Consider the following 25,564-nt stretch of genomic DNA (forward strand, 5'->3'; position numbering starts at 1 on the left):
CGATAATCTTTGGTAAGAATGTAATAGTTGCAAGCTATAAATGAAAATACAGATCCTGGGAAATTTAAGTCAGTTTAGTTTGCACTAGAAACAAGAACCTGACTTTTCAGAGTTTAAAATGTCAGAAAATTTTAAAGAAATTACATCAGCCCAATGTAGTGATCACAGTTCATTGTCAATACTGATAGAACACTGCAGAAATATCTGTTCATTTACCTCTAAGGGCTAGGTATTTCTCAAATAATAGTGCTTTAGTCAAGTTTAAAAAATAACAACAAACCTCAAAATTCATTGAGAAAATATGTTATAGAGACCCTCTTTCTCTTTTTTCTATTTTATACTGTCCGCAAAGACCCCAATCTTTAGTGTAATGTTGTTCACTTTGATGTTCTGGATTTATCTTAATATGATTTAACAAGATTACCACCATTTATACAAACTGCTTTTGAGAGCTTTCCTAAAACCATCCAATTATCTTTAATTGTACATTGCATCTACCCCATAGCAACCACAAGCACTCAATCGTTCAAAATATGAAAAATTTCCCCTAAACACTTTCTATTCAAGAGTCCTAATTTCCTATACTCAGAAGATATGCTTCAAAAACTTGAGAGGTATATACATAAATATACCAAACCAAAGCAGCAGAAAATTCAGTGTTATCATTTTACTGACACACACACACACACACACACACACACACGCACGTATATAAAATCTCATTATAGTAAAATACCATGTTTATGAAATCATCTGTATATAAGACTCCTAAAACTAGGTATATAAGACTCCTAAAACTAGGTATAAAATCTCATTATAGTAAAATACCATGTTTATGAAATCATCTGTATATAAGACTCCTAAAACTAGGTATAAAATCTCATTATAGTAAAATACCATGTTTATGAAATCAACTGTATATAAGACTCCTAAAACTAGGTAGGGAAACATCTATTTTACTAAAATTTCAATTCAACAAAAAATGTATATAGTTTTTTTCCATTTTGTTGTAATAGGGTTTGTTCCACAGCACATTTATTTCCAAGTATTTTCATGAAAATTTTCATGTTCTCTCCTAATATACCTGTGAAAAGGGGCTACGAGCTGTGATACCTATTGTGCAGTTGAGTAAACAGAGGCCTAAAGGAGTTTATCAACTCGTCCAAGTTGCAGAACATAAGGCACCTAGCTAACAGTTCACCATTTATTTTTTAGATCTTGGAGTGCTATGAAACTCCTACAATTTGTATGTGGGTTTTGTATATTTTTCCTGAGGAAAGTTCATAGCTTTCATTAAATTTCAAAAGGTTTTCTGATCCAAAAAAGATCAGGAAGCACATTCTACTAGCAGATTCTCGTGCCTTCCTATTTTCTATCTGTACCTCAAACTTTCTCACTAGCTTTATGATTCCATCCAATGCTTAGAAACCTGAGATGAGCAAAAAGCTTTTTTAGAGAGTAATTCTGAAGGGAGAAAAAACTCTGAAGGACAAGTGACAAAAAGATAAGGACAGAGAGAAAAGTGGACACAACCCCAGAAATTCAGAGTAAGGCTTATTTTTTCTTCCTAATTTATGAGTGACACTAAAATGTGTCTGACTTTGGCCCACTTAGAAGAGCCCTACCCATTTCCACTTCCCAAAGGAAAAACAAACCTGTGATAACAAAGATTTGGAAACATATCAGTCACTTACTATTTACAGTTTACAAGAGATTATTATAAACATGATTTTGTGTTAATGAAATAATGTCCTATACCAAATTTTAGTAGCTCATAATAACTTACTGAGAGGTTGCTAGCAATTAGGTCACAATCACATAAAAGAGGTTGAAAATAATAGCATGATAGTCAACTCACGATTTAGACTTACCCTTCAGTTCTGACATCACAGGGTAAAGAAATGATTTCCCTGTAATGAGTCTAAGTGTTTCCCTGTATACTTAGGGTTTACAACTGTTTAAATGCACCAGCACCATGGTTTGGTTTGAAATCCTCTACGGAATGTGAGATGTAATTTTAATTATAGCAATTGTAGCACCACATATTAGTATTGTGCCATAACATCACCTCCATTAGATATTTTCATTCATCATAACTTTAGACAATTTTTTCTAATAAAGATATTTCAGGAATTCTTCTCAGTTTCCCAGAGTCTCTGAGCTTTTCAGTTCAGCCCATTTGAGTTATACAACTGAAATGTATGCAAATATTTGACAAAGAAGACTGTAGGGTTATTACTGAATATGAATGAAAGCAAGGAACTGTACAGCAGCACATTACCTACAAGAAAATGAAATTACTTAGGGTTAGGTTTTAAAAAGTTATTAATATGCAGGCTTGACATATGAATAACAAATGATATTGTAAATGGACGTAAAATGAATTTTTAAAATTCTTATTGTGGTGAGACAAATGTCTGTCTTACAACTATTACTGGGCTTCCCTGGTGGCGCAGTGGTTGAGAGTCCGCCTGCTGATGCAGGGGACACGGGTTCGTGCCCCGGTCCGGGAAGATCCCACATGCTGCAGAGCAGCTGGGCCCGTGAGCCATGGCTGCTGAGCCTGCACATCTGGAGCCTGTGCTCCACAATGGGAGAGGCCACAACAGTGAGAGGCCCGCGTACCGCAAAAAACAAACAAACAAACAAACAAAAAACAACAACAACAACAACAAAAAAAACAACAAACTATTACTAGGGTCCCGATCAGTTTTTAGCAGTTCAATAGGTAATATTTTTTCTTCTCCATACAACTTGCCTTATTAAAAAATTTTTTTGAAAGACCAGAGAAGGATAACACTAATCACAAAAAGGTGGGCAAGAACTCAGTTTTCATCTCTGCTATTAACCATTCTCCGTTTCAACATCTGTAATGTCTTCTGTGATCTACCTCCATAGGTAAAGAGAGAAAAAGAATGTCTGAACTATTCAAAGTAGTTGGTTAAAAGCAGAAAAGGATAAAATGATAAAACTAGTGTGTGAAAAGTATAAAAGTAGTAATAATATGGGGCACTTGTCTGCAATTAAGTTCCTGTACTGGATGCTACATTCTACTTTCTCTTCAAATGATATAAATTATTTACATTTACTTTTGGAGATCTGCCTTTTCATTTTAAAAATATTTATTTAGAAAATTCTAAATGTTTTATTAAATATATAGTCTTTGTTCTAAAAATTTACATATATTAACATTCTGAAAGAATCATTATAGTTTTGAAATTATGACATTTATATGTTCATACAGAGGCAGGGTATAAACAGATTAACCATGACCCCTCTCCTCTGGCCTTTGGAGGTGAGTTCAAAGCTAGTCACAGAGGAGTTTGCAAGCTTCAGGGTAACAAATTTAAAACTGATGAGTGTGTTCTCTTCTGTGGTCAGAAGCTGACTTTATGAATTTTCAGGATAATTTTCAAAACTAAATAACTTGGCTTCAGAGAAGTAAACTATAGTTAGAAAAAGGCAAAGAAGGGCTGAGGACAGACTGCTATCATTTTTAAACTTGGCTGTAGCAATAGGGTGGATTACATAGAAAGGAACATGCTTTTTCAGAAGTGCAGGCATGAGTCATTCTAGGGTGCTAGGGTGGGGGTCTGGAGTAAAAAGAAATTCATCTAACTGGCAGGTAGAGCCAAAGATGAAAATGACAAAAATGTGCATTTGGATGGTCCATGGAAACATTTTTTGTTATTTTAACTAAGCTGAAAAATCAATCCTCACTGCCACATCTTTGGGCTCTGGCACTGTTATATTCTACCATGGTTCAAGTCAGTGCAGACTTAGTAACTTGTACACGCAGCTGAAAGCAGGTTTTGCACTAACAGTTCAGATTGCTAGTGGGAAGCTAACCAGCGATTATCTTTGTGGGCAATAGGGAAGAACTACTACAAAGAGAGGTGAATTGTAATGGTCTGCTCTACAGCATGGATCACTAACCACAAAAATGAAAATGTGTCATCACTGAGTCCTGAAAAGTGTGTCTGTTACACTTATATGAAGATTTTTAAGAGCGAGGTTTGGAACTGGATATAACCCTCAACACCCTAAATAAAGTCAGAGGCGCTTCCTGAACTATCAGGGTGACTTAAATGCTTTTGTTCCATTTCTACAGTGTGCTGGGAAAGTGAAGAATCACCCTTCTTTATTAAAACTGGCCTTTCATTAGCTGCCTGAAAGCTAAATGCCAGTTCACGGCGCTCTCAAGACTGACTCAGAGGTTCCCTGTGAAAGGGCGAGCCCTGTGCTGGAATGAAGCAAAGGGTATTTGGTGACAGCCAGACAATAACCAGCGCTCAAACCTTCATTTGAACTGGTGTGTGCAGTTCCAGAATTCTAACACCACGCCCCCCAGTCAGGGATGGAAGCCTGCAAGTCACAGTGCTCTGAACAGAGGGCAAAGGCACAAATGGATTTTGCTTTCTCTCGTACTTCCTGAACAGCAGATTAATGAGCAGCAGCAATTAACAGCTGATGCCATACATAGGTCTCAGACTACCTCTCCCACCGGCATCTGCTACTTTTCAGGAGTTCTTTCATTTTTGCTAAGCAAACAAATTCAGCATTAACCTGGCTGAACCTCCATTGTGACCCTCTGGACAACAGACTAACAAGGACAAAAACAAGATCAGATATAATTAAGGAAGAAGAACCTAGGTAGTTATTTTCTTTCCTGTCTTTACTAAAACTAGTTCTCCTGAGATGAACATAACATATATAACATTTACAGAGTAGCTTTCTTCTGAGAAGCTAAAAGTACCTTCCATATTTTTAAATTTTCTAATTTTTAAATACATTATCTTCTTTTATACTGGTGTGCTTACTAAGTAATTTTTTTTATGGCAACAGTGAGGTATATGCAAAGAAAGGTTAGAGAACTTGAGTCCCTCCTAATCCAACTACTTTTCCCAAAGGACTACTGAATACTTTTCTAGAGGAACGTTATAGGTAATCAGCAGCTGGTTTTGCATTTTGAAGCTAACACTAATCTTAGCAGATATTAATTCCTCTACTCCCCCATACAGTATCGAAACATTTTGTTACAAACAGATGAAGTGTACCCACAGGCCAACTAGCCTTAGATATTGGGGCTGTCTGGACCTCAACTTTAAGTCTACCTCTAGCCCTAAATTTTTCCATGCCAGTCATACAAAGCTTTTCATCCATCGAGTCTGTAAGACCCCTTTGGTGAAGGCAGTGTAGTAGATACCTTTTCTCCAAGCCGAATGCTCCCACATTTCAGAATGTTGATGTCATTTTTACAGTCATCCATGAAGCCACAGATCAGACGGTAATCACTGAAAATGATGGCTGTCATCTTGGTGATGTACTGGTGACACTGGTACTCAGTGATGTTGCCTCGGTGATCCACCAAGCAGGAAACCAAGTAACCTTTTCCAACTGGTTCATCAGCACACTCTTTGATCTGCTCAAAGGAAAGTGGCTGTTTTACACAATTATACTATTCTGTTACCAAACAACTTTTACAAAAGAGAGAATGATATTTTCTTGTTTCTTCTTCCGGGGAAGAAAAAGGAAAACACTTAGAAATGCTTGTGTTTTAAAGAAAATCGTGTGCCATGCCTACTCAGATCGTTGCACCTTCTAGGAAATACCTGATTAATATGCTTTGCAAGAAAATACATACATATACAAATGCTTAGGTAGAACTCATGTTTAAATGGAGTAAAAAGAGCTTTTTAAAAATTTTCAGCTTTGTTGACAAAGTTGATTAAACTGTATTTATTGAAAAGAGCTTTTGACAGCTCTTTTTATAATGATTCTACTGAGAAGTCCCTTTATCCATGCAAAGAACACAATGGACAGTGAGAAGATTAGTCTAAGGAATAGGTCTGAAAAACAGGTGCAGAACTAAAGTCTAGTTGCATATCCCAAGCCAAGCTACACAGCAAACTATTAATGTTAGGTAAACCTAATGACCAAGGGGAGGGAGGGAGGAAGGCGTACTATTACCTCTTGACATGACATTAATGTGTTCTGAATTAACTATGGATTTGGACATATGTTTTTGAACCTAGTAGAATCCCAGCTTCAACACTGTGGTCTAGAACAGAAATATGTTTAAATATGATGTTTAGGGACTTCCCTGGTGGCGCAGTGGTTAAGAATCTGCCTGCCAATGCAGGGAACACGCGTTCCAGCCCTGGTCCGGGAAGATCCCACATGCTGCGGAGCAACTAAGCCCGTTCGCCACAACTACTGAGCCTGCGCTCCAGAGCCCGCAAACCACAACTACTGAAGCCCACGCACCTAGGGCTCGTGCTCCGCAACAAGAGAAGCCACCGCAGTGAGAAGCCTGCGCACCGCAACAAAGAGTAGCTCCCACTCGCCACAACCAGAGAAACCCCGCACGTAGCAACAAAGACCCAATGCAGCCAAAAATAAATAATAAATAAATAAATTTATTTTAAAAAAATGATGTTCAGTGCAGTCTGGCAAGAAGTTTGGGAAGGGGAAGGCCATTGCAAGTCTAATTTGGGTGGTTTAGACATATGATCTAGTGGATCAAGCACAGCGTGACTCCACATGGGTAGTGTTCCTGCAAAGTACACAAAATCACAAGCGCTAATGAAGGAAAATAGCCCCAAAATGTTGAAATTCAGGCATAAAAAAGTGAAATCTACTTACACGGTTTTAAGCTTGAATTATAAAGCAGAGAAGGTTGTTTAGAAAAAGCCTGTTGCATTTGGAGCAATTAAAAAAAAAAGGCAGTTTTGACAAGAGGAAGGAGCCAAATGTAAATGTCTGTTTCCAATATAAATGAGAAGGAAAAAAAAAATGAGAAGGGAATATTTTACCGGTTTTTTTGAAACCAGTAGAGACCGTTCTCTACTATTACACCACCTATGGTAAACATGTACACTTGATAAGATAAATACAATCTCCTTTTCCAAAAGGTGCTAGGTGAAGGATATACCACGTACTAATTGTCCTATGGGCCGATGGGTCTCTTCATGTCTAACCCCAGGATTAAATCCAGAGCAAGTCAAAGACTCAGTTCAAGAGAGGAAATCGTGTTTACTTTTAAAGAAGCAAACCTGGAAATTTAAATAGCCTCACACTGGCTTCAAGAGGCAGCAGAGATCTTCAACAGTCAACAAGCTGAATGTAATGTTTTCAGCTTAACATTGAGCTCTTTTTTTGGGGTGATGCCTAAAGAGAGGGCCGTGAATGTATTTCCAAGAAAAGGGTTTTTTGTTTGTTTGTTTGTGATTTTTTAAAAGCAAAACAGAGGTAAGTTTCAAAAGTGAAAGGAGAAATAGCTGCTTGAAAGTCTCAGCATTTGTAATTCAACCACTGGAAAAACCCTGCATGAAAAACACAGGACTAGTGGCAGACACCTGGGTTTTAAAACAATGAAGTAGTATTCGTATAGGCTCTAATACTGGGCAATCAATGGTTTAAAACTCTGAAGAAAGACCAAGAAACATTTTGCATTGGAGCCTCAATAAGAAATTAAATGTATATTTAGCTTCCATCACCTGAGATTTTACTGAAACACCTATTTGTTCACCACCAATTACAACCAGATGTAGTGTCTGAATTAAAAGTGTATGCTTTTCTTCAACCACTCTATTGGAGAGAAGTCTAATAAAAGAAATTTCTAAGATTAACAGCAAAAAACAGCATTAAATCGTCAACATATTTATGAATGGGAGTAAACTCTGAAGTGGCTGGGGAGCAGATGCTTAAGGTGCCATTAAAAAATGCTACAGTCACTCTATTTTTGACATGAGGCAGGAGAAAAGCAGGCAACATTTGACTCAATCATGGAGAGTAAATAAAAAGTTTGGTTGGCAGTCTTCAGTATTCTTATGATGTTGTTTTCCTCCTTGGAAGGATTCCAGAATTAAGAAAGAAGATAAGAGGGAGATGTAGAATAAAATGTTTTGTTGGCAACTATGTTCTTCCTGATATTTAATTTTCTTGACTCCAGTATAATCTCCCTCTAGGGAGGGAGGAGTGTCCCTGTTACATTAATCTTTTATAAAACCACAACACCCCAAAAGGTTACAAGAGGGCCATAACATAACATGTACATTACAAGGAAGCCAGTTTCATTTTATAAATACAGATGGATAAAACCAGCAAAGGGGGAGATTATTCTGATGAACCTGCATAGTCTATGAGCTAAATTTCCACATGGCACTCAAACTGGTATGTACACGAGTCACATAGGGAGTTTGAGGTGCGTAATACTGAACCTAGAAGCTGAAGATCAATGCTTTAAAATAAGCTATTATATTCTGAAGCCCCAACGCATATGAAGAAAGGTCACTGCTTTAAAAGAATAAATCATATCTGATTCAGTAGTAGAAAGTTTGAGGAAGAAAACAGGTTCCACAAGATCCCATAATAACGAAAGTTAGGAACACAAGCTGAGGACTTATCTGGTTGGAGTAGAGTCTTCCTTAAGACCTCAGGAGAAAATGGTCCTGAATTAAGTCATCAATAGGGTAGTTTGGGGACAAATCTATATGATGCAAGATCTGTGATTATTAACTTGGAGGTAAAAAAATGGCAACTATTTTCTTTGTGATTCTTTCAGTATGAAGAAATCCCCAGCTTCATGGAATTTCTATCACTAATTCTAAAAAATAAAATAAATTAAAATAAAAATTTCAATACCACAATTTTCACTAATATTATTTGATATTTACACTGAGCCAAGAGAAATGATTGAAAAATATCACCATATTAGCATCCATATAATGTTATACATTTTTAGTAATTATTTTTATTTTTATACTCAATATCCATTTATAACAATATATACAATCTTTTTACAAACCTTTTTAATGCTAACTCCTATTATTTGAAGCATATGCCCTGTGGTTCAACTGGTCCAAGTGCATAGCCAAAACACTTAGGAATGTTTATCAGCCTCCTGGGGAAACCATTCTGATACGCCTCAGTCACAAGCAGATTGTACAATGTGTGAGAGCACAATGTGTGACAGAAGTGATTGTATTCTCCATTTGGGGACAAAAAGAGCCTGATTTCCAACTTGTCTGAATCAACAGTATCCTACTGTAAGTGTAGGTAAATGTTAAGAAAAAGAAGTCTAATTACACCTCTTTAGCCTATCTCTGAGCCAAGACATATGTTAATTCCAAGAAAGGTAAAGTAACTGAATCAGTCATTCCTCCCTTAATGACTGGTCTGGTCAACAGATGTAATTTTCGCTTCTAAGTCATTAAATATGCACAAAATTCTTTCTTTCACAACCTACCTCTGATATGGTAGACTTGCAAACCTCTCTGGCCACAGATTCAAATTTGGGATCCGTAGTTAGGTTCAGCTTATAATTCCATAACAACTAGGTATAAGAGAAAAACAAAACAAAAAAGCCAAAAAAACTCCAGTTAGAATAGTATGAAATTTAACATCAATGGTTTACTATAAATGATAAAATTCCATTATACAGAGTCAGATAAAACATATTCACACTTCAGTTAACAAACAAAAAGATAAAATGTCACTGTATTTACAGATAAAAGGAAAAAATGTGCAGACAAAATAAAACACTACCATTCGGACATACATTTTTCTCTTTTTACTTAAGGACAAATTTTTTTTTAAGTCAGGAAAATAATTAAAATGAAAATTCCTGATAAGGGTTTCAGAGAAAATATAAATAGGTTGTATACGCAAAATTCTTAAATCAAAAAGTCTAACCCAGGAGCTCAAGAATTGGTAGGTTTAGTTGCAGATTTCACAATCAACAGTGCTTTTCACACATCATTTTTATGAAGGAGTGTTGTCCAGAGTCTAGTTTCCTGACACATCTTTCTTTATTCCTCTAAAACCCTCAACTTGACATATACACGATAAGGTCTATTTTACACAACTGTTTTAACATGTCTTAAGCTATGAAATCTCTAAATCCATTACTATTCATGGGCGAGGGCTGAATATTACTTTATTTTTGCAGCTTCAGTTAAAAAATTTCAATACATGATTCAATTCCTGAAAAGTAGCAAAAATGAGCTCTTAAACTCTGCTCGGATGGAGAGACAGAGCAGGGGCTTTGTATGACGTAGAACGTGAAGAGGTTTGGGGGGTGGAGGGGCAGTTCACAAGCTTTTCTTTCAGATGGCTGCACTCCAAGACTAAAGAATACAATCACTCATTCACTGATTCATTCAAACATCTGCTTAGCACTTCTTATGATGTACCACACACAGTCTAATCTCAAGGGCTTCATAGGTTATTACAGGAAACAGAAGCAAATGTTTGAGCACATACTGTGTTAGGAACTGGGGGTTAAAACAGGAGGGGAAAGACAAACACTGTCCAGTGGTGGCTATGGTAATAGCAGGTAATGTGTATTTGGTTAATGGCATCACAAGGTGCCACAGCAGTACAGGGGAGAAGCACCCCACACTGCAGTAGGGGGTTTGGTCAGGGAAGGTTTACCAGAGAAAATGCTATCTACGATGAAATCTGAAAAATTAGTAGCAGTTAGCCATATTAAAAAGGGTAAGAAGACTGTTTTAAGTAAATAAAGCAGCATGCATGGAAGCTCATTGGAATGGGAAGCAGGGCATGTTAGACGAACTGAAAGTCCAATGGAGGATTGACTGTGGAGACACAGGCCAGGACCAGATCATAAAGCCCTTGTAAGTCATGTCTGAACTTTAACCCAAGAGTAATGGGGAGTCACTAAAAGGGAAATAAGGGAGTGACATGACCGGATTTGCTTTTTAGAAGTAGAACAGAAGCTAATATAAAGTGCATTAGGAACAACACAAAAACAGGCAGTAAATTCCGCATAAGAGTGCTGAGGAAGATTTTGTGAAGAAATAAAATATAAAGGATGAGGAGGATTTCTTCTCCTCCCTCCTCAAAACCAAAAAACAAAGAAAAGCAGTAAAAAACTCTAATCGCCCAACTATCATCAATAAGTGAGTTTTTAGAAAAAGGGTTAAGAATCTGGCTACTATCTATAATGAAAGTTTTAAGAGGATGGGACTTTTGCCTTGTTTACTACTATATGCCCGGTGCCTAGAAGAGTGCATGTAACACATAGGCATTGATAAATATCTGTTGAATGGATCAACAAAATAACAAATCTATACCATGATAAGTTCAACCAATAGGACATATAAGGCCAAACTGAGAATAGATATAGGAGAAGCTTAGTTCTAACTGAAGGCATCTTAGGCCTCCTGGCTCCTCAGAAGTAGATCCCATGATTCAAAAGATGTGGTTAGAACTGGACAAATATATTTTACTATTTATCTATCTATTACCATCTATCTAAGTCAGTACTACATGGTAATTAAATGTTATATTTTAAAATTAAGGCAACACATTCTGATTATATATGTACATCAAACCAAAGACAGATTAAAAATGTCCTCCTTATAGAGTGACTTGCAGGTGACCCAATGGCATTTCTTCCATGTAAAAAAAAAAAAAGAAAGAAAGAGAAAGAAAGAAAAAAAGGGAAAATGCAAGAAAGAAAAAAGTTGTTTGGTACTTAGAGTTGGAGTAAACAGCAACAAATGTCAAAAAAAATAAATACAAACCACAGAGTATTTCCTTACTTTATCTAATACAAACTCAGATGTCCTATGATTGGGCTAGAAACAGATTTTCTGACAAAAACCATTCAGATAATCGTTTAGATCTTTTGAATGTCTTTAACTTTTAATTTGGAACCTTATTCGTTCTGATAATAGGTGTAAATTTCCTTACGAACAGGACTCCTCCCAGATAACTATGATACTATTGTCTAATGCTAAATATTCTACCTCGTCCTTTTTTCACTTTTTCAGTTATAATTCACATACCATAAAATTCACGATTTTAAAGTGTACAATTCAGTGTTTTTTTAGTATATGGTTGACATATGAACAACGGCCACATTAGGGGCACCAACCCTCTGTGAAGTTGAAAATCTGAGTATAATTTATAGGGGGCCCTCTGCATCCACAGTTCCCCATGCTCAGATTCCTGCAGTACTGCAGTATTTACTACTGAAAAAAAAACCTATGTATAAGTGGACCCGTGCAGTTCAAACCTGTGTCGTTCGAGGGTCAACCGTATTCACAAGGGTGCATAACCATCACCACTTTCTAATTCAAGAACATTCTCATCACCCCAGCAGAAACCCCATGCCTGTTCTATCACTCGCCATCCTCCCTACTTCCATCCTTTACAACCATTAATCTACTTTCTGGTCTTTCACTTTTAATATGACTTATTAACGCTTTATTATTCTCTTTCAGGAATATAGGTTAAAAGGGAATTCAACATAGGTTGCCACAAGTACATTTTCCTCTAGAAAACAGATAAACACACATTACACTTGATTACTGAGAGGTGATTATTTACACCATATTTGATAGGTGTCCCTTCCTCTGAGTGGCTATAATCAACTAAGAAAAATAACTGCAATTTGACAATAAATACTACTGGTTAGCATGATGTATTTCAGCTTCAATTTCCTTAAATTTAAGACTCTCATCTTTGAATCCATCTACGCACCCAACTCCCTCCCCCCAAATATGTACTGAGTAACTACTATAATCTGAGTATTGTGTTAGGCGACAAAGTTGAGACAGGTGGAAGTAAAAAAAAAATTTAAAAAGCCACTGTCTTAGTACTCAAGAAGCTCAACCACAGGAAACAAAAGATGGAAGAGTTCGATTGGGAAGAAAATAAGCAATAAAAACACAGTGTGATAAATGTGGTAACAGAAGAAAGCAGAAGATATTATGGGAACACAAGGAAAGAACATATCACAGTGATTGTAGAGGAGGGATAGGTGAGGCTGGTAGTGGTCAAGTTATACTGGGCCAGGAGTAAGAAGGAATTTTGTCAGATGAACTGAGGAAGACTGGGGTTCTAGGACTGCAAGCGTAGAAAGGACAGAAAGAATAATGATAACTTCTGGGAATCCCATAGTTCAGAATGGCTGGAGTTGAGGGTATGAAAGATCAGGGGAGAAGGGGTGTTAGATCACACTACTGTAGCTGATATTAAAGAATCTGGATTTTACCTTAAAGGAAATGAGAGGCTAATGGATAATTTTAATCAGAGAACTCAAAAGATGAACTCTGGTTGTATAGAGAAGGGCTACACTGAGGGGGTTAGTAGGCCAGTTAAAAGGCAAGAGTTTTTGGATGGGAGAAGATGGGATATATTTGAGATATTTATTTAGAATAATGACAAGATTTGGGTGTGGGGAGCGAAGGAAAATTCTTTTTTTTAATTTTAATTTTAATTGGAGTATAGCTGACTTACAGTATTGTGTTAGTTTCAGGTGCAGAGCAAAGTGAATCTGTTATACATATACATATATCTACTCTTTTTTAGATTCTTTTCCCATATAGGCCATTACAGAGAATTGAGTAGAGTTCTCAGTGCTATACAGTAGGTCCTTAATAGTTATCTATTTTATATATAGTAGTGTGTATATGTCAATCCCAATATTCCAATTTATCCCTCTCCCCTGCCTTGCCCCCTGGTAACCAGAAGTTTGTTTTCTACGTCTGTAACTCTGTTTCTTTCTTGTAGGTAAGTTCATTTGTACCCTTTTTTTTTTAAGATTCCACATATAAGCAATATCATATGATATTTGTCTTTCTCTGTCTGACTTATGAAGGAAAATTCTTCCTTCACAGTCAAGCTCCTTTAAAGTATAGTCTAAGTTTATTTAATCTACTTACTCTTCCATTCATCCTTAAAATTTTTAAAATCAAAGCTGTCTGTTTAGTTAAATAGTCAAAGGTAGTCAATCTAAACAAACAAGCAGTCCCCCACAAAGTCCCTTTCTAAAGTCCTACCCATTACCCAGAGACAATTCTTTTACCTTTTTCTTATGGTAATTACCTCCATACTTTTAAGCTATTAAATTGCTTAAAATTGCCTGACCTGTTAGTTTTAGATACTGTATAATAGCTTTATACTATAGAAGGTAAGGAATGAACTCTTACACCCTCTTCCTGATCCCAATCCTCCCAATATAGTTAAATCATAATGTCATTAGATACTCAGTATTTACGTTCTTGATTATGTAAAAATACTATATATAATGAGCCATATAGAATATTATATTTCTTTCAATTTTTAGTTTGTCATATAGTTAACAGTCATTTATTTCATCAGCCTATTTTCGATATACCCATTACTAATTAATCCCCCATCTCTTCACTGGAAAAGCAAATCTCTCAAAATGTTCAAATGCTTCAAGTGATCTCTCAGGTGAGACATTCCTCTTGGAGTCTTCCGTCTTCCTGCTTCAGTCAGGACTGGTTGCCATCTAAGCCTCTGCACAGGTGTCATCCTTCACCATCATCCTTGGAATTCCTTTGCTTTTTCTTAGCCTGATGCACTAATTACTGGATTCTTTAGTTTTCTTTGTCTTGCTGTATTCCCTCATTTTGGTGAAGCACATCCTCTAGTAGCTTTATGAGAAAACATGTATGGGTAGTAAATGTCTTGAAAAATTTTATGTATGAAATGTCTATTTTGTATTATCTTGACTAAATATAATTTTTCCTCAGAATTTTAAAGGCACTGGTCTACTCTCTTCTAGTTTCCAGTAATGCTAATGAGAAGTATCATATTACTCAAACTCCCAGTACTTTAATTATTATTTTTTTCTCTGAAAGCTTTTGAGATCTTTTATTTACTCCCAGGGTTCTTTTCAGAACCCTAAAATTGGTTTGGGTTATCTTTCCATCCATGGTGTGAGGCACTCATGGGCACTTTTAATCTAGAAACTCATCCTTCAGTTCTTGGAAATTTTCTCATATTTTTCATTCAAGTTTTTTCTTTTTTTTTGGAGTGGCTAATATATACCAGGTACCACTCAAGACAGATGTGAGCAAAGAAGGGCAAAATCCCTGCCCTCAAGTAGTTTACACTGTATGAAGGAGAGAAAGATAATATGCAAATGATCAAATAAATAGATCAGGTATTGAATGCTATAAAGAAAATTAAGCTAGTATAAAAGAACTGAAGTGACGAGTGAGGGGTGCTTTAATAGAGGAGGACAAGGAAAATGAACATCCTGAAAAGGTGACTGTTCCATGATGAACAGCAAATGCAAAAGACCTAAGTCAGGCACATTCTGTGAATATCTGAGGGATAGCGAGGAGGCTGCTTGTGGCCTAAGTAGAGTTATCAAGGCGGACAGTGGTAGAAGAGGCCAAGGAGCAGGTCTCTACTCTCTGCATGTGTTGTAGGCCACTGTTAAGGACCTGGGAGTTTAATAAGTGAGAAAAAAGCTTCTGGGGTTTTGGGCAGAGACGTAATATGACCTGACTGTTAGAGGAATCATTCAGGCTGTAGCATGGAGTACAGACTGTAGAGGGACAAGGGCAGAAGAAGGGAGACTACTTAGGAGGCTATTAAAGAAGCACAAAAGAGAACTGACGATGGCTTGAACCAGGGGGTACCAGTGAAAATGGTCAGATTCAGGACACATTTCAAAAGGAGCGCCAGACAGCAAGGCTGCTAACAGACTGAATGTGGGATATAAGAGGACAAGAGGACTCAAGGTTTTTGATTTGAGCAATGGGAAGAACTGAGATTGGGAAGACTGGAACAAGAGAGGTTTAGAGGTAGAAAATCAAGAGTTCAGTTCTAGAAATGACTGTGAGACAGCGTAGAAACGTGAAATCAGCACTTGGAGTCTGGAGTTTGTGGAAAGGTCTGTGCTGGATAAAAGACAGGAACCACAAATTGTCAGTCAGCAGGGCAGCATCAATTGTTCCTCTCCAATGGAAGTCATGGCAACAGTCTGTGTAGCCATCTGGCGGTATCTTCTCTCCAAATGACGGCTCAGGTGTGAGAAGACAACACTCCCAACAGGCACTGGAAGAGGTAGTTTTGGCTTAGAAACCTCAAGCCCCATGCGAGCCATTATCTGTTGAAACAGCCCTCTGGGCATAGTTTCCAGGATCCCTGTAAGGAACACACACACCCAGGTACAAGAGTCACCACATTCAGGGAAACCTATAGTATGGCACCCCCAATGAGTATTTATAATTCATTTATAGTTCTCCCCAGTCCATATAGAATTTACCAATCAGGGTCATTTTTATCTTAAGTAATACTGCCTTGAACCTTAGTTGGTATTTTACCCTTACTAGATCACCAGGGAACTGAGCTACATAGTTAACAGGATTGAAATTCTCCTGAAGGGGAAAGGAAGGTTTTGTTAACTGTTTACTCACAGGGCTATTATGAGCTGCTATAAATGTTCCTTACATGTATAGACAGATACATAAGCATTTCTGTGCGGTAAGTACCTGGAAGTGAAAAGGCTGTATTATATACTGTGCCTAAGTTCCGCTTTACTAAGTAATACCCAACAGCTTTCAAAGTAGTTACACTAATTTACATTATCACTATCAATATTTGAAAACTCCGTTATTCTAGTATATGTGCTGCCGAAACGATCACAAAAGCTCCCTTATTTTATATTCACAGTAATGCTTGGTATTAACACTGTCGGTCTTTTGAATTTTAGCAGTTCTAATGGTGAATGTAGATACTAGTATCTCACTCAGGTTTTAATTTCCATTTCCCTGATTATTAACGAGGATGAGCACCTTTCCATTTATTTGTAGATCATTCAAGTATCATCTTTAAGATATGGATGTTCAAGTATCTTACCCATTTTTCTTTTCTTTCTTTCTTTCTTTTTGTTTTTACTTAAGGGCTTAACCTAAATTTGTCCATCCAGTAGTTATATTGTATCTTAAGGAACAATTTCTATTTTTTAAAAATTCAATTTATTTAAACTAAAACAACAACAACAAAAACCAGCTCACCCATTTCTCCCACCTCTGGCAGCCACCAATCTGTTCTCTGTATCTATGAGCGTGGTGTTTTTTTTGTTTTGTTTTTAAGATTCCACATAAAAGAAAGATCGTATAGTATATGTCTTTGTCTGACTTATTTCAATAGCATAATGCCGTCGAGGTCCATACATGTTGTTTCAAGTGGCAAGATTTCCTTCCTTTTACGGCTGAATAATATTCCATTGTGTGTGTGTGTATGTATGCATATGTATACACACATTTTCTTAACCATTTAACACTTATATTGTTTCCATATCTTGGCTATTGTAAATAATGCTGCAATGAACATGAGGGTGCACATATCTTTCTGAGTTAGTGTTTTCATTATCTTCAGATAAATACCCAGAAGTGGATCATATCGTAGTTCTATTTTTAACTTTTTGAGGAACCTCCACACTGCAGTGGCTGTATCAATTTGCATTCCCACCAATAGTACACAAAGGTTCCCTTTTCTCCACCTCCTCACCAATACTTGTTATTTCTAGTCCTTTTGATGACAGCCATTCTAACGGGTTTGTGGTGACATCTCGTGATTTGGTTTCTCTGATGATTATCTTTTCACGTACTTATTGGTCATCTGTATGTCTTTTTTGGAAAAGTGTTTATACAGATCTTCTGTTCATTCTTTAATTGGGTTTTTTTGTTTGTTTGTATGAGTTCTTTATACATTTTGGATGTTAGCCCCTTATCTGATATTTGATTTGCAAATATTTTCTCCCATTCAGTAGGCTGCCTTTTAATTTTCTTGGTTGTTTCCTTTGCTGTGCAGAAGCTTTTTAGTCTGATATAGCCTCGCCTTATTTTTGCTTTTGGTGTCACATTCAAAAAACCATCACCAAGACCTATGAAAGAGCTTACCACCTTTTTTTCCCTAAGAGTTTTATGGTCTCAGGTCTTGAGTTAATTTCTGTGTCTGGTGTAAGGCAGTGGTCCACTTTTCTCAATACCAGTTACTGAAGAGACTGTTCTCTTCCCCACTACATATTCTTGGCTCCTTTGTTGTAAACTAACTGACATATACGCATGGGTTTTTTTCTGGGATCTATATTCTGTTCCACCGATCTATGTGTCTATTTTTATGCCAATACCATATTGTTTTAATTACTATAGCTCTGTAATATAGTTTGAAATCAGGGCGTGTGATGCCTTCAGCTTCCTTCTTCTTTCTCACGATTGCTTTGGCTATCTGGGGTCTTTTACGGTTCCAAACAAATTTTAGGATTGTTTGTTCTATTTCTGTGAAAAATGTCATTGGAATTTTGATAGGAATTGCACAGAATCTGTATATTGCTTTGAGTAGTATGAACATTTTAACAATACTAATTCCACCAACCCATGAGCATGGAATATCTTTTCATTTATTTATGTCTTCTTCAATTTCTTTCAGTACTGTCTTGTAGTTTTCAATATACACGTCGTCTTTCACCTCCTTGATTAAATTTATCCTCTCCATTTTTCTATTCTGTTGTCTTTTCTTTCTTTTTTTTTAAAATTTATTTTATCTATTTTATTTTTGGCTGCGTTGGGTCTTTGTTGTTGTGCACGGGCTTTCTCTAGTTGCGGTGAGCAGAGGCTACTCTTTGTTGCGGTGTGCGGTCTTCTCATGGCAGTGGCTTCTCTTGTTGCAGAGCACGGGCTCTAGGTGCATGGACTTCAGTAGTTGTGGCTCGCAGGCTCTAGAGCACAGGCTCAGTGGTTGTGGCGCACGGGCTTAGTTGCTCCACAGCATGTGGGATCTTCCCAGACCAGGGCTCAAACCCGTGTCCCCTGCATTGGCAGTGGGATTCTTTTCTTTTTTTAATAGTTAAGACTTTTTAATATTTATTTTATTTATTATCTTGTATTTTTGGCTGCGTTGGGTCTTCATTACTGCATGCAGGCCTTCTCCAGTTGTGGTGAGCAGGGGCCACTCCTCACTGGGGTGTGCAGGCCTCTCACCGCAGTGGCCCCTCCTGCCATGGAGCACGGGCTCCAGACCTGCAGGCTCAGTAGTTGTGGCTCACGGGCTCTAGAAAGCAGGCTCAGCAGTTGTGGCACACAGGCCCCGCTGCTCTGCAGCATGCGGGATCTTCCCAGACCAGGGCTCGAACCCATGTCCCCCTGCGCTGGCAGGCGGATTCTTAACCACTGCACCACCAGGGAAGCCCTATTGTCTTTTCTTTATTGCTTTGTATGAATTCTTCATATATTCTGCACGTACTGTCAGATAAGGATTAAAATATTTTTTCCTTCTCTATGGCTTGTCTTTTCACACTCTTAATACTATATTTAATGAAATAAACTTTAATATAATCTGATTTATCAATCTTTTGCTTTTGCTTACTGCTTTTTGTTTCCCATTTATTAAATCTTTGCTTATCCCACATAGTCTCTTATGTTATCTTCTAGAAGTTTTATTATTATACTTTTCACCTTTAGATCTATAATGCATCTAGAATAGATTTCTGTGAATGGTGTGCAGTAAGGATTAAGATTTTTTTATTCGAGTGTCTATCTATATATGAGTCTGTTTTTGGACTCATTCTGTTTCACTGGTCTACTTGTTGACCCCTGTGCCTCTGCCACACTGCCTTAATTACTGCTACTTTAAGTCTTCAATCAGGTGGTGAAATTCTCTCTGCTTGGTTCTTTTCAAGACTTTTGGCTATTATTGGTCAAAACTGTGTTCCCATGTAAATTTTAGAATCAGCTTACTATTTTTTGAAACAACAAAAATGGGATCGTACAGAATCTGTAATTTGGTAAGAGCTGACGTCTTTATAATATTGAGTCTTCCAACTCACTAGCATAGTATATATTAATATATCTCTTCATTTATTTAGGTGTTCAAATTTCTCTGAGTAATATTTTATAGTTATCTGTAGAGATGTCTTACATACTTTTGTTAGATTTATTCTTATGTATTTGATGCTTTATATGCTATTTTAAATAGTTTTACTTTTAAATTCACTTGGCTTCCCTGGTGGCAGAGTGGTTAAGAATCCGTCTGCCAATGCAGGGGACACGGGTTTGAGCCCTGGTCAGGGAAGATCCCACATGCCGCGGACCAACTAAGCCTGTGTGCCACAACTACTGAGCCTGCGCTCTAGAGCCCGCGTGCCACAACTACTGAAGCCCACACACCTAGAGCCCGTGCTCCGCAACGAGAGAAGCCACAGCAATGAGAAACCTGCGTGCCGCAACGAAGAGTAGCTCCTGCTTGCTGCAACTACAGAAAGCCCACGCGCAGCAATGAAGACCCAACACAGTCAAAAATAAATAAATAAATAAATTTATAAAAATAAAATAAAAACTTTAATGGGAAAAATTATAATGCATTCCATCCCAACCCAAGTGTATTAGTTTGGTAGGGCTGCTGTAACAAAATACCATAAACTGGGTGGCTTAAACAATAAAAATTTATTTGCTCACAAATCTGGAGGGTAGAAGTCTGAGATCAAGGTGTCAGTAGTACCAATTTCTTCTGCGGGCTCTCATCTTGACTTGTAGATGTCCATCTTCTCCTGTGTCTGTGCCCTAATCTCTCTTTATTAGGACATCAATCTTTCCGTTTTCTGTATACTATTTGTCCCCATTTTCAGCAGTGTAATATCCTTTGGAGATCAGCTTCTTTCTCCACCTCTCTGGAGCTTCTTTCTGGGCTTCCTCTCTGTCAGATTCAGTCTATTAATAGATTTTTGAGGATTTTTTCCTAATCTTTTGCTTAATAAATAATGCCATAATAATGCCATAACAAATATCATTTTAAGTTGACTGCTTTATAAAGAAGTTTTTCTTATTTATATTCCTATCCATAGGCTAGAGCAGAGTTTAGCAAACTTTTCCCACAAGGGCCAGAAAGTAAATTTTTTAGGCTTTCAGGAAACTATAGTCACTGTTGTGACTACTCAACCTTGCCATTATAACATGGTAAGCAGCTACAGTATGTAACTGAATGAGTGTGGCTGTGTTCCAATAAAACTTTATGCATAAAAACAGGCAGTGGTCTGGATTTGGCCAATGGGTAGCCATTGACTGGTGGGCTAGAGAATGCTTAAATCTTCATATGCTTGTCAATACTGTATATTTATCAAATTTTTAATATTTGTTAATCAGATAGATAAAAACAGTGCACTCACTTTTCTTTTAATTTTCACACTTTATGAAAGAATTGAAATTTTTGTTGTTTACTGGACATCTTTTTCTTTCCCTGTGAATAGTCTATTTATGTCTGTTTTCTATGTTTATTAACAGCACTTTCTATTAAAGAATGTAGTCCTTTTCATCTGCACTGCAAATATTTTTTCATAATTTACATAATATTTTTGAGGAAAAAACCCTCAAATCTCTTTTTTGAGTTTTTTTTTTAAAGATTTTTTTTTCTTTGATGTGGACCATTTTTAAAGTTGTTATTGAATTTGTTACAATATTGCTCTGTTTTATGTTTTATGCTTTGGTTTTGTGGCCACAAGCCATGTGGGATCTTAGCTCCCAACCAGGGATTGAACCTTCACCCCCTGCATTGGAAGGTGAAGTCTTTACCACCAGGGAAGTCCCCTTTTCTGAGGTTTTAATGCAATCAGATTTATAAATCTTTTTTTTTCTTTAAATATTTTTTGAGGTTGTATCATGTTTTAAAAACCCTACCCTCTGTTCATGTTTTCTTCTACTACTCCTGTGGTTTTATTTTTACTTTAAATCTCTGACCTATCTAGACCTTCTGTAGAATAAGTAGTCAACTTAGGCAGCCAACCTGCTTCTCTATTCTTGCAGTCTCCCATTCAAACTATCAAATAATGTGGACACAGAGTGATTTCAGATATATAACTACTCCTCTTTTGAGACACAACTCAAGTATAATCTCCACTATTAAGTGTTTCCTGACATCAACCCACCTGGGCAAAATTCACTCTTGTGTCCCCATTGTACTCTCACAAGTTTCTGCCGAAGCACCTGGTACTTTTTGCACAGATTTGATTTCACGTCACTCTCCTTTTAATGTCAGACTGTATGTAATATGGGGAGATATATAGACACTGAATGTATTACAAATATATATACGACACATATATATGACATTGAATGTATTAATCGTAGTTATCTCTGGAGTTCTTATCTGCTAACTCTAATATATGTCTCTATCTTCAAGATGCTTATTTGTGTGTCTTTAATTTCTACCACAGTGTTTGGCACACAGTAGATGACTGTATGATGACTAAATGAAACCACTTTACAATACAAAACTCTACAATTGTAAGCCTGACATGCAAAGAAACAATTTCATATGGTAGCTGTAACTGAAGAAAAATTTAAACTTAAGTATATTAATATTATTTGGCAGAGCCTACTGATTTCGACAATAGAGGAGTGAGTAGGTGTAGATTTACCATAAATGAGCTTAATCACCCTCTTGTTAAGATTAAGTGAATTTAAGAAAACATTATGCTTCCCAGAACAACAGGAAAAGCATCCCGATATCTATCATCATATATATAAAGCACGTAAGGTGAATTATGGAAAATCCATACTTACATGATTGCAGTCTGAAGAAATTTCATTTTCAGGCTAAAAGGAAAAAAAAGAAGAGATGATGTTAAAAAAAAATATCCTCTCAAGTTTTCAAACACCACCAAAATAAACTCAAAACAAGAAATCTGAATATTCAACTGAATATAATACTTCAATATGAGGAGTAAAATGGGGCTTATACATCTTTTAGATTGCTGAGGAGAAATATACCAGAAAAGGATGAGACACAGTCCCTTCCCAGTCAATGGTACAATCTGGAAATCGGGAAAATGGAGAAGGATGTACTAAAGACATAAAGCAAGAGTGACAGAAGGATCCTTACATAATACTTCATAATTCTGAAAGCTGAAGAGGATCAGGCACAATACAGGTGCCCTCGCTTTAAAGAAAGTTAGATATCTGGAAAAAAGAAGGCTTATTAAAGAGGGCAAAAAAGGTCTGACAATGACTTAAAAATTAGTCTCACATGTCACCATTAGGGGAAGTGAGGTGGTGGGTACGTGGGACCTCTACGTCTATGTTTGTAACTTCTTATGAGTCTATAATCTTGCAGGTCTATGATTAAAAATACAAAGTTTCAAAAAACAGAAATTATTTATATATTCCCATGAATACATTTGCTCATAAAGCCAGGTACATATAACAGAGATAAAATGAACTTTCAATTCTGTGACAAAAAAGTAGACTAGGTTAGGCCTTATATTGAATACCTTTGCCATACACTTCTCCTTTAATTTCCTTGTTCATACCGTTAAAGGAGATACAATTGTCATAATGTACGCCATAATAAAGCACTATTTCCCTTGAGATTCCGTAGTACTCCAACCTGCTCAAACAAAGCAAATTGCGTCCCCTCTATGAAATATTCCTGACATAGGCTGTTAAAAGATGCCACTTTCAAAATAAAAAGATTCTCCCTATTCAAGGATAGAAATTCTCCCTATTCAAGGATAGAAATAAGGCAATACAGAAAACAGTAAATATTAACAAATTAAGCAGACACACCTAGCAACACTTTAGGAAGAAAAAGGACTCCAGGGAACTATTCATTCCACTACATTATTTAGCAGGCATTAATTCTAATGTACAAACTCATTTTTGTACTTTCTTATAAAATATTATATTAAAATTGACTTTAATTAGATTCCTAGGCCATCGTGAGATTATAACACACCACTTCTGAACTTTCTCCTTCCTTGTCTAAGTAAGAATAGATATTTTAATGTCTTTCTGAAGTGTCTTCCTAAATCTCAGAAGTCAGCCTCCATACTATGAGTTAATCTAGCTTAACTCTGTTCCCTTCACTGAAATTCCAAGTGCTTAACTTATAGCCCTTAACAGTTTATTTGCAAGAATACTTTATTTTGTACAAGCAGTTTTCTACCTTATCCCCTTTTAATCTATCCTTTCAATTTTTTCCAATCAATCAGTAATTCTAGCTCTTTCTCAAAGCACAGACGGCAATTAATACCATTAGCATCTCTACTTGTGTTCATTTCTATTAAATGATAACTTTGGATTAAAGGGGCATTCTTGAAAGAAATTCAGAGCATTGGAGAATCTTCAAAGTAAAGTAGTCAAAGAAGATTTAAGTTACCCATGGAAAAAAAGCATTGCCATGTTTTCAGTCCATAGGACTTAAATCAGCAAATTAATGAGTGTTTTAACGTCTTACTTTCCTACAGTGATAGAATGGATTATTTCCCCCAGTTTTCTACTTTTCTTTAATACGATTTGATATCCAGATCCTTCGCCCTGTAACTCTGCATAGTCTCCTGCTGTGGAATGAGTATATACCCTGCTCCACTGATGTTAGGTTAGGCCACTGACTTGCTTTGGCCAATGGGATTTTAGCAGGCATAATATGAGAAGAGGCTTTAAATGTGCTTGGGTGGTTTGGCTTGTACTCTCGCACTCCTGACATTCCCGATGCGAACAACACATACAGAGAACTGCTAGTACAAGGAAAAGGAGAGACGTAGAGCAGACCTAAACCTAACCCGCAGCCCAGCGCACAGCCACCCCAACTGACCTGCGCAGCCATGAGCAAGAAGAATAAATATTTGTCATTATAAGCCCTTGAAATTTTGAGGGTGTTTGTAATGAAAAAAATGACTAATAAGCCCATCAGGCAAATGAAATAAGAAAAATCTCAAAACCTTTAAGTTGTAATTGGTAACTGCAATGGTTTAATTTAGTGAATTATATTAGTAAGTACAGAATACTACACCTTCTATGAAGGAATGACACAGTCCACAGAGACATAAGTGAACTGCAAATGTGGAGGTCAGTGTTTGGTTTTCATCTCTCTCGCTGTATCAATTTGCAATTGACAATAAACTGGCTTATTTTTTTTCTTTCTAGATTTAGTTTTTCTACCCACAGAGAGAAGACAATATAGGAGTGCCATGAGAACAAGGTTATGATGTTAAGCCACTGAGACTCACTGAACTGAACAGCTATAAAGAATTTCTCAGTGTAATTATGAATAATTACTCTTATAAATTTAAAAGAGCCTTTAGAATCAAAGGACAAAGTAGTGGTTCAGAGGAACAGAAAAGAGGTTTGCAGAATATAAAATATAAAGTAGTATACCCAAACAGGGGGAACATGAATAATGCCAGCACAAACTAACTTCAGAGAAAGTATAAAGAGAAAATGCTATGGTTTGGCACTCAGCCATTTGATAAGAAACTAAAAGACAGAAATTTCAAGGAACAGAAACAAACATGGGTGCTGACACAGGTCTGGTTCTGAGCCTACACCATGGCCATGAGGTCCCAATCAAGTCACCTCATCAGACGTTATCTATTTCTGCAAATCTGTAAATGCAGATAGGCTTGATGATCTTTAATCTTAGAATAAGAATAGTATGAGGACTAACACCAGAATTACTAAGGTGAAAAAAGGCTGAGGATTTTTTCCTTTTATTAACAATCAGTGAAATAATACTCTGAAATGATCCCAAGAAATCAATCAACAAGTAAAAACTGAATAATTATGAACTACCCAAAACTGTGCTAGGCATTGTTGTGGGATACAGAAGAAAGGTAAGACACAAATTGTCCCTAACCTCAGGTAGTTTACAATCCAGTTATAGAAATAAAATGGTGAAATCAAGCAAGTAAGCAAGAGCAGGGACTTGAGCTAGGCCTGAAGGTTTAGACAGAAGAATGATTTCCAAAGGGGATGCAAGTTAGATGATCCCCTGGGAC

The 25,564-nt window shown here is 36.8% G+C and overlaps 1 protein-coding gene across 1 annotated transcript in view; it reads right to left on the bottom strand.

The window, feature by feature from the left end:
* The window catches only part of GLG1 (golgi glycoprotein 1), a 143,523-nt gene that overhangs the window by 43,365 nt on the left and 74,594 nt on the right, over positions 1–25,564 (bottom strand). The window contains exons 2-4 of the mRNA XM_067719440.1: positions 22,353–22,385; positions 9,251–9,337; positions 5,207–5,422 (exon numbers count right to left, since the gene is read on the bottom strand). Of these exons, the coding sequence (XP_067575541.1) occupies positions 5,207–5,422; positions 9,251–9,337; positions 22,353–22,385 (336 nt within the window). The remainder of the gene's footprint in view (positions 1–5,206; positions 5,423–9,250; positions 9,338–22,352; positions 22,386–25,564) is intronic.

The sequence above is a fragment of the Pseudorca crassidens genome, chromosome 20 (assembly GCF_039906515.1).
Source record: "Pseudorca crassidens isolate mPseCra1 chromosome 20, mPseCra1.hap1, whole genome shotgun sequence".
NCBI classification, from domain to species: Eukaryota; Metazoa; Chordata; class Mammalia; order Artiodactyla; family Delphinidae; genus Pseudorca; species Pseudorca crassidens.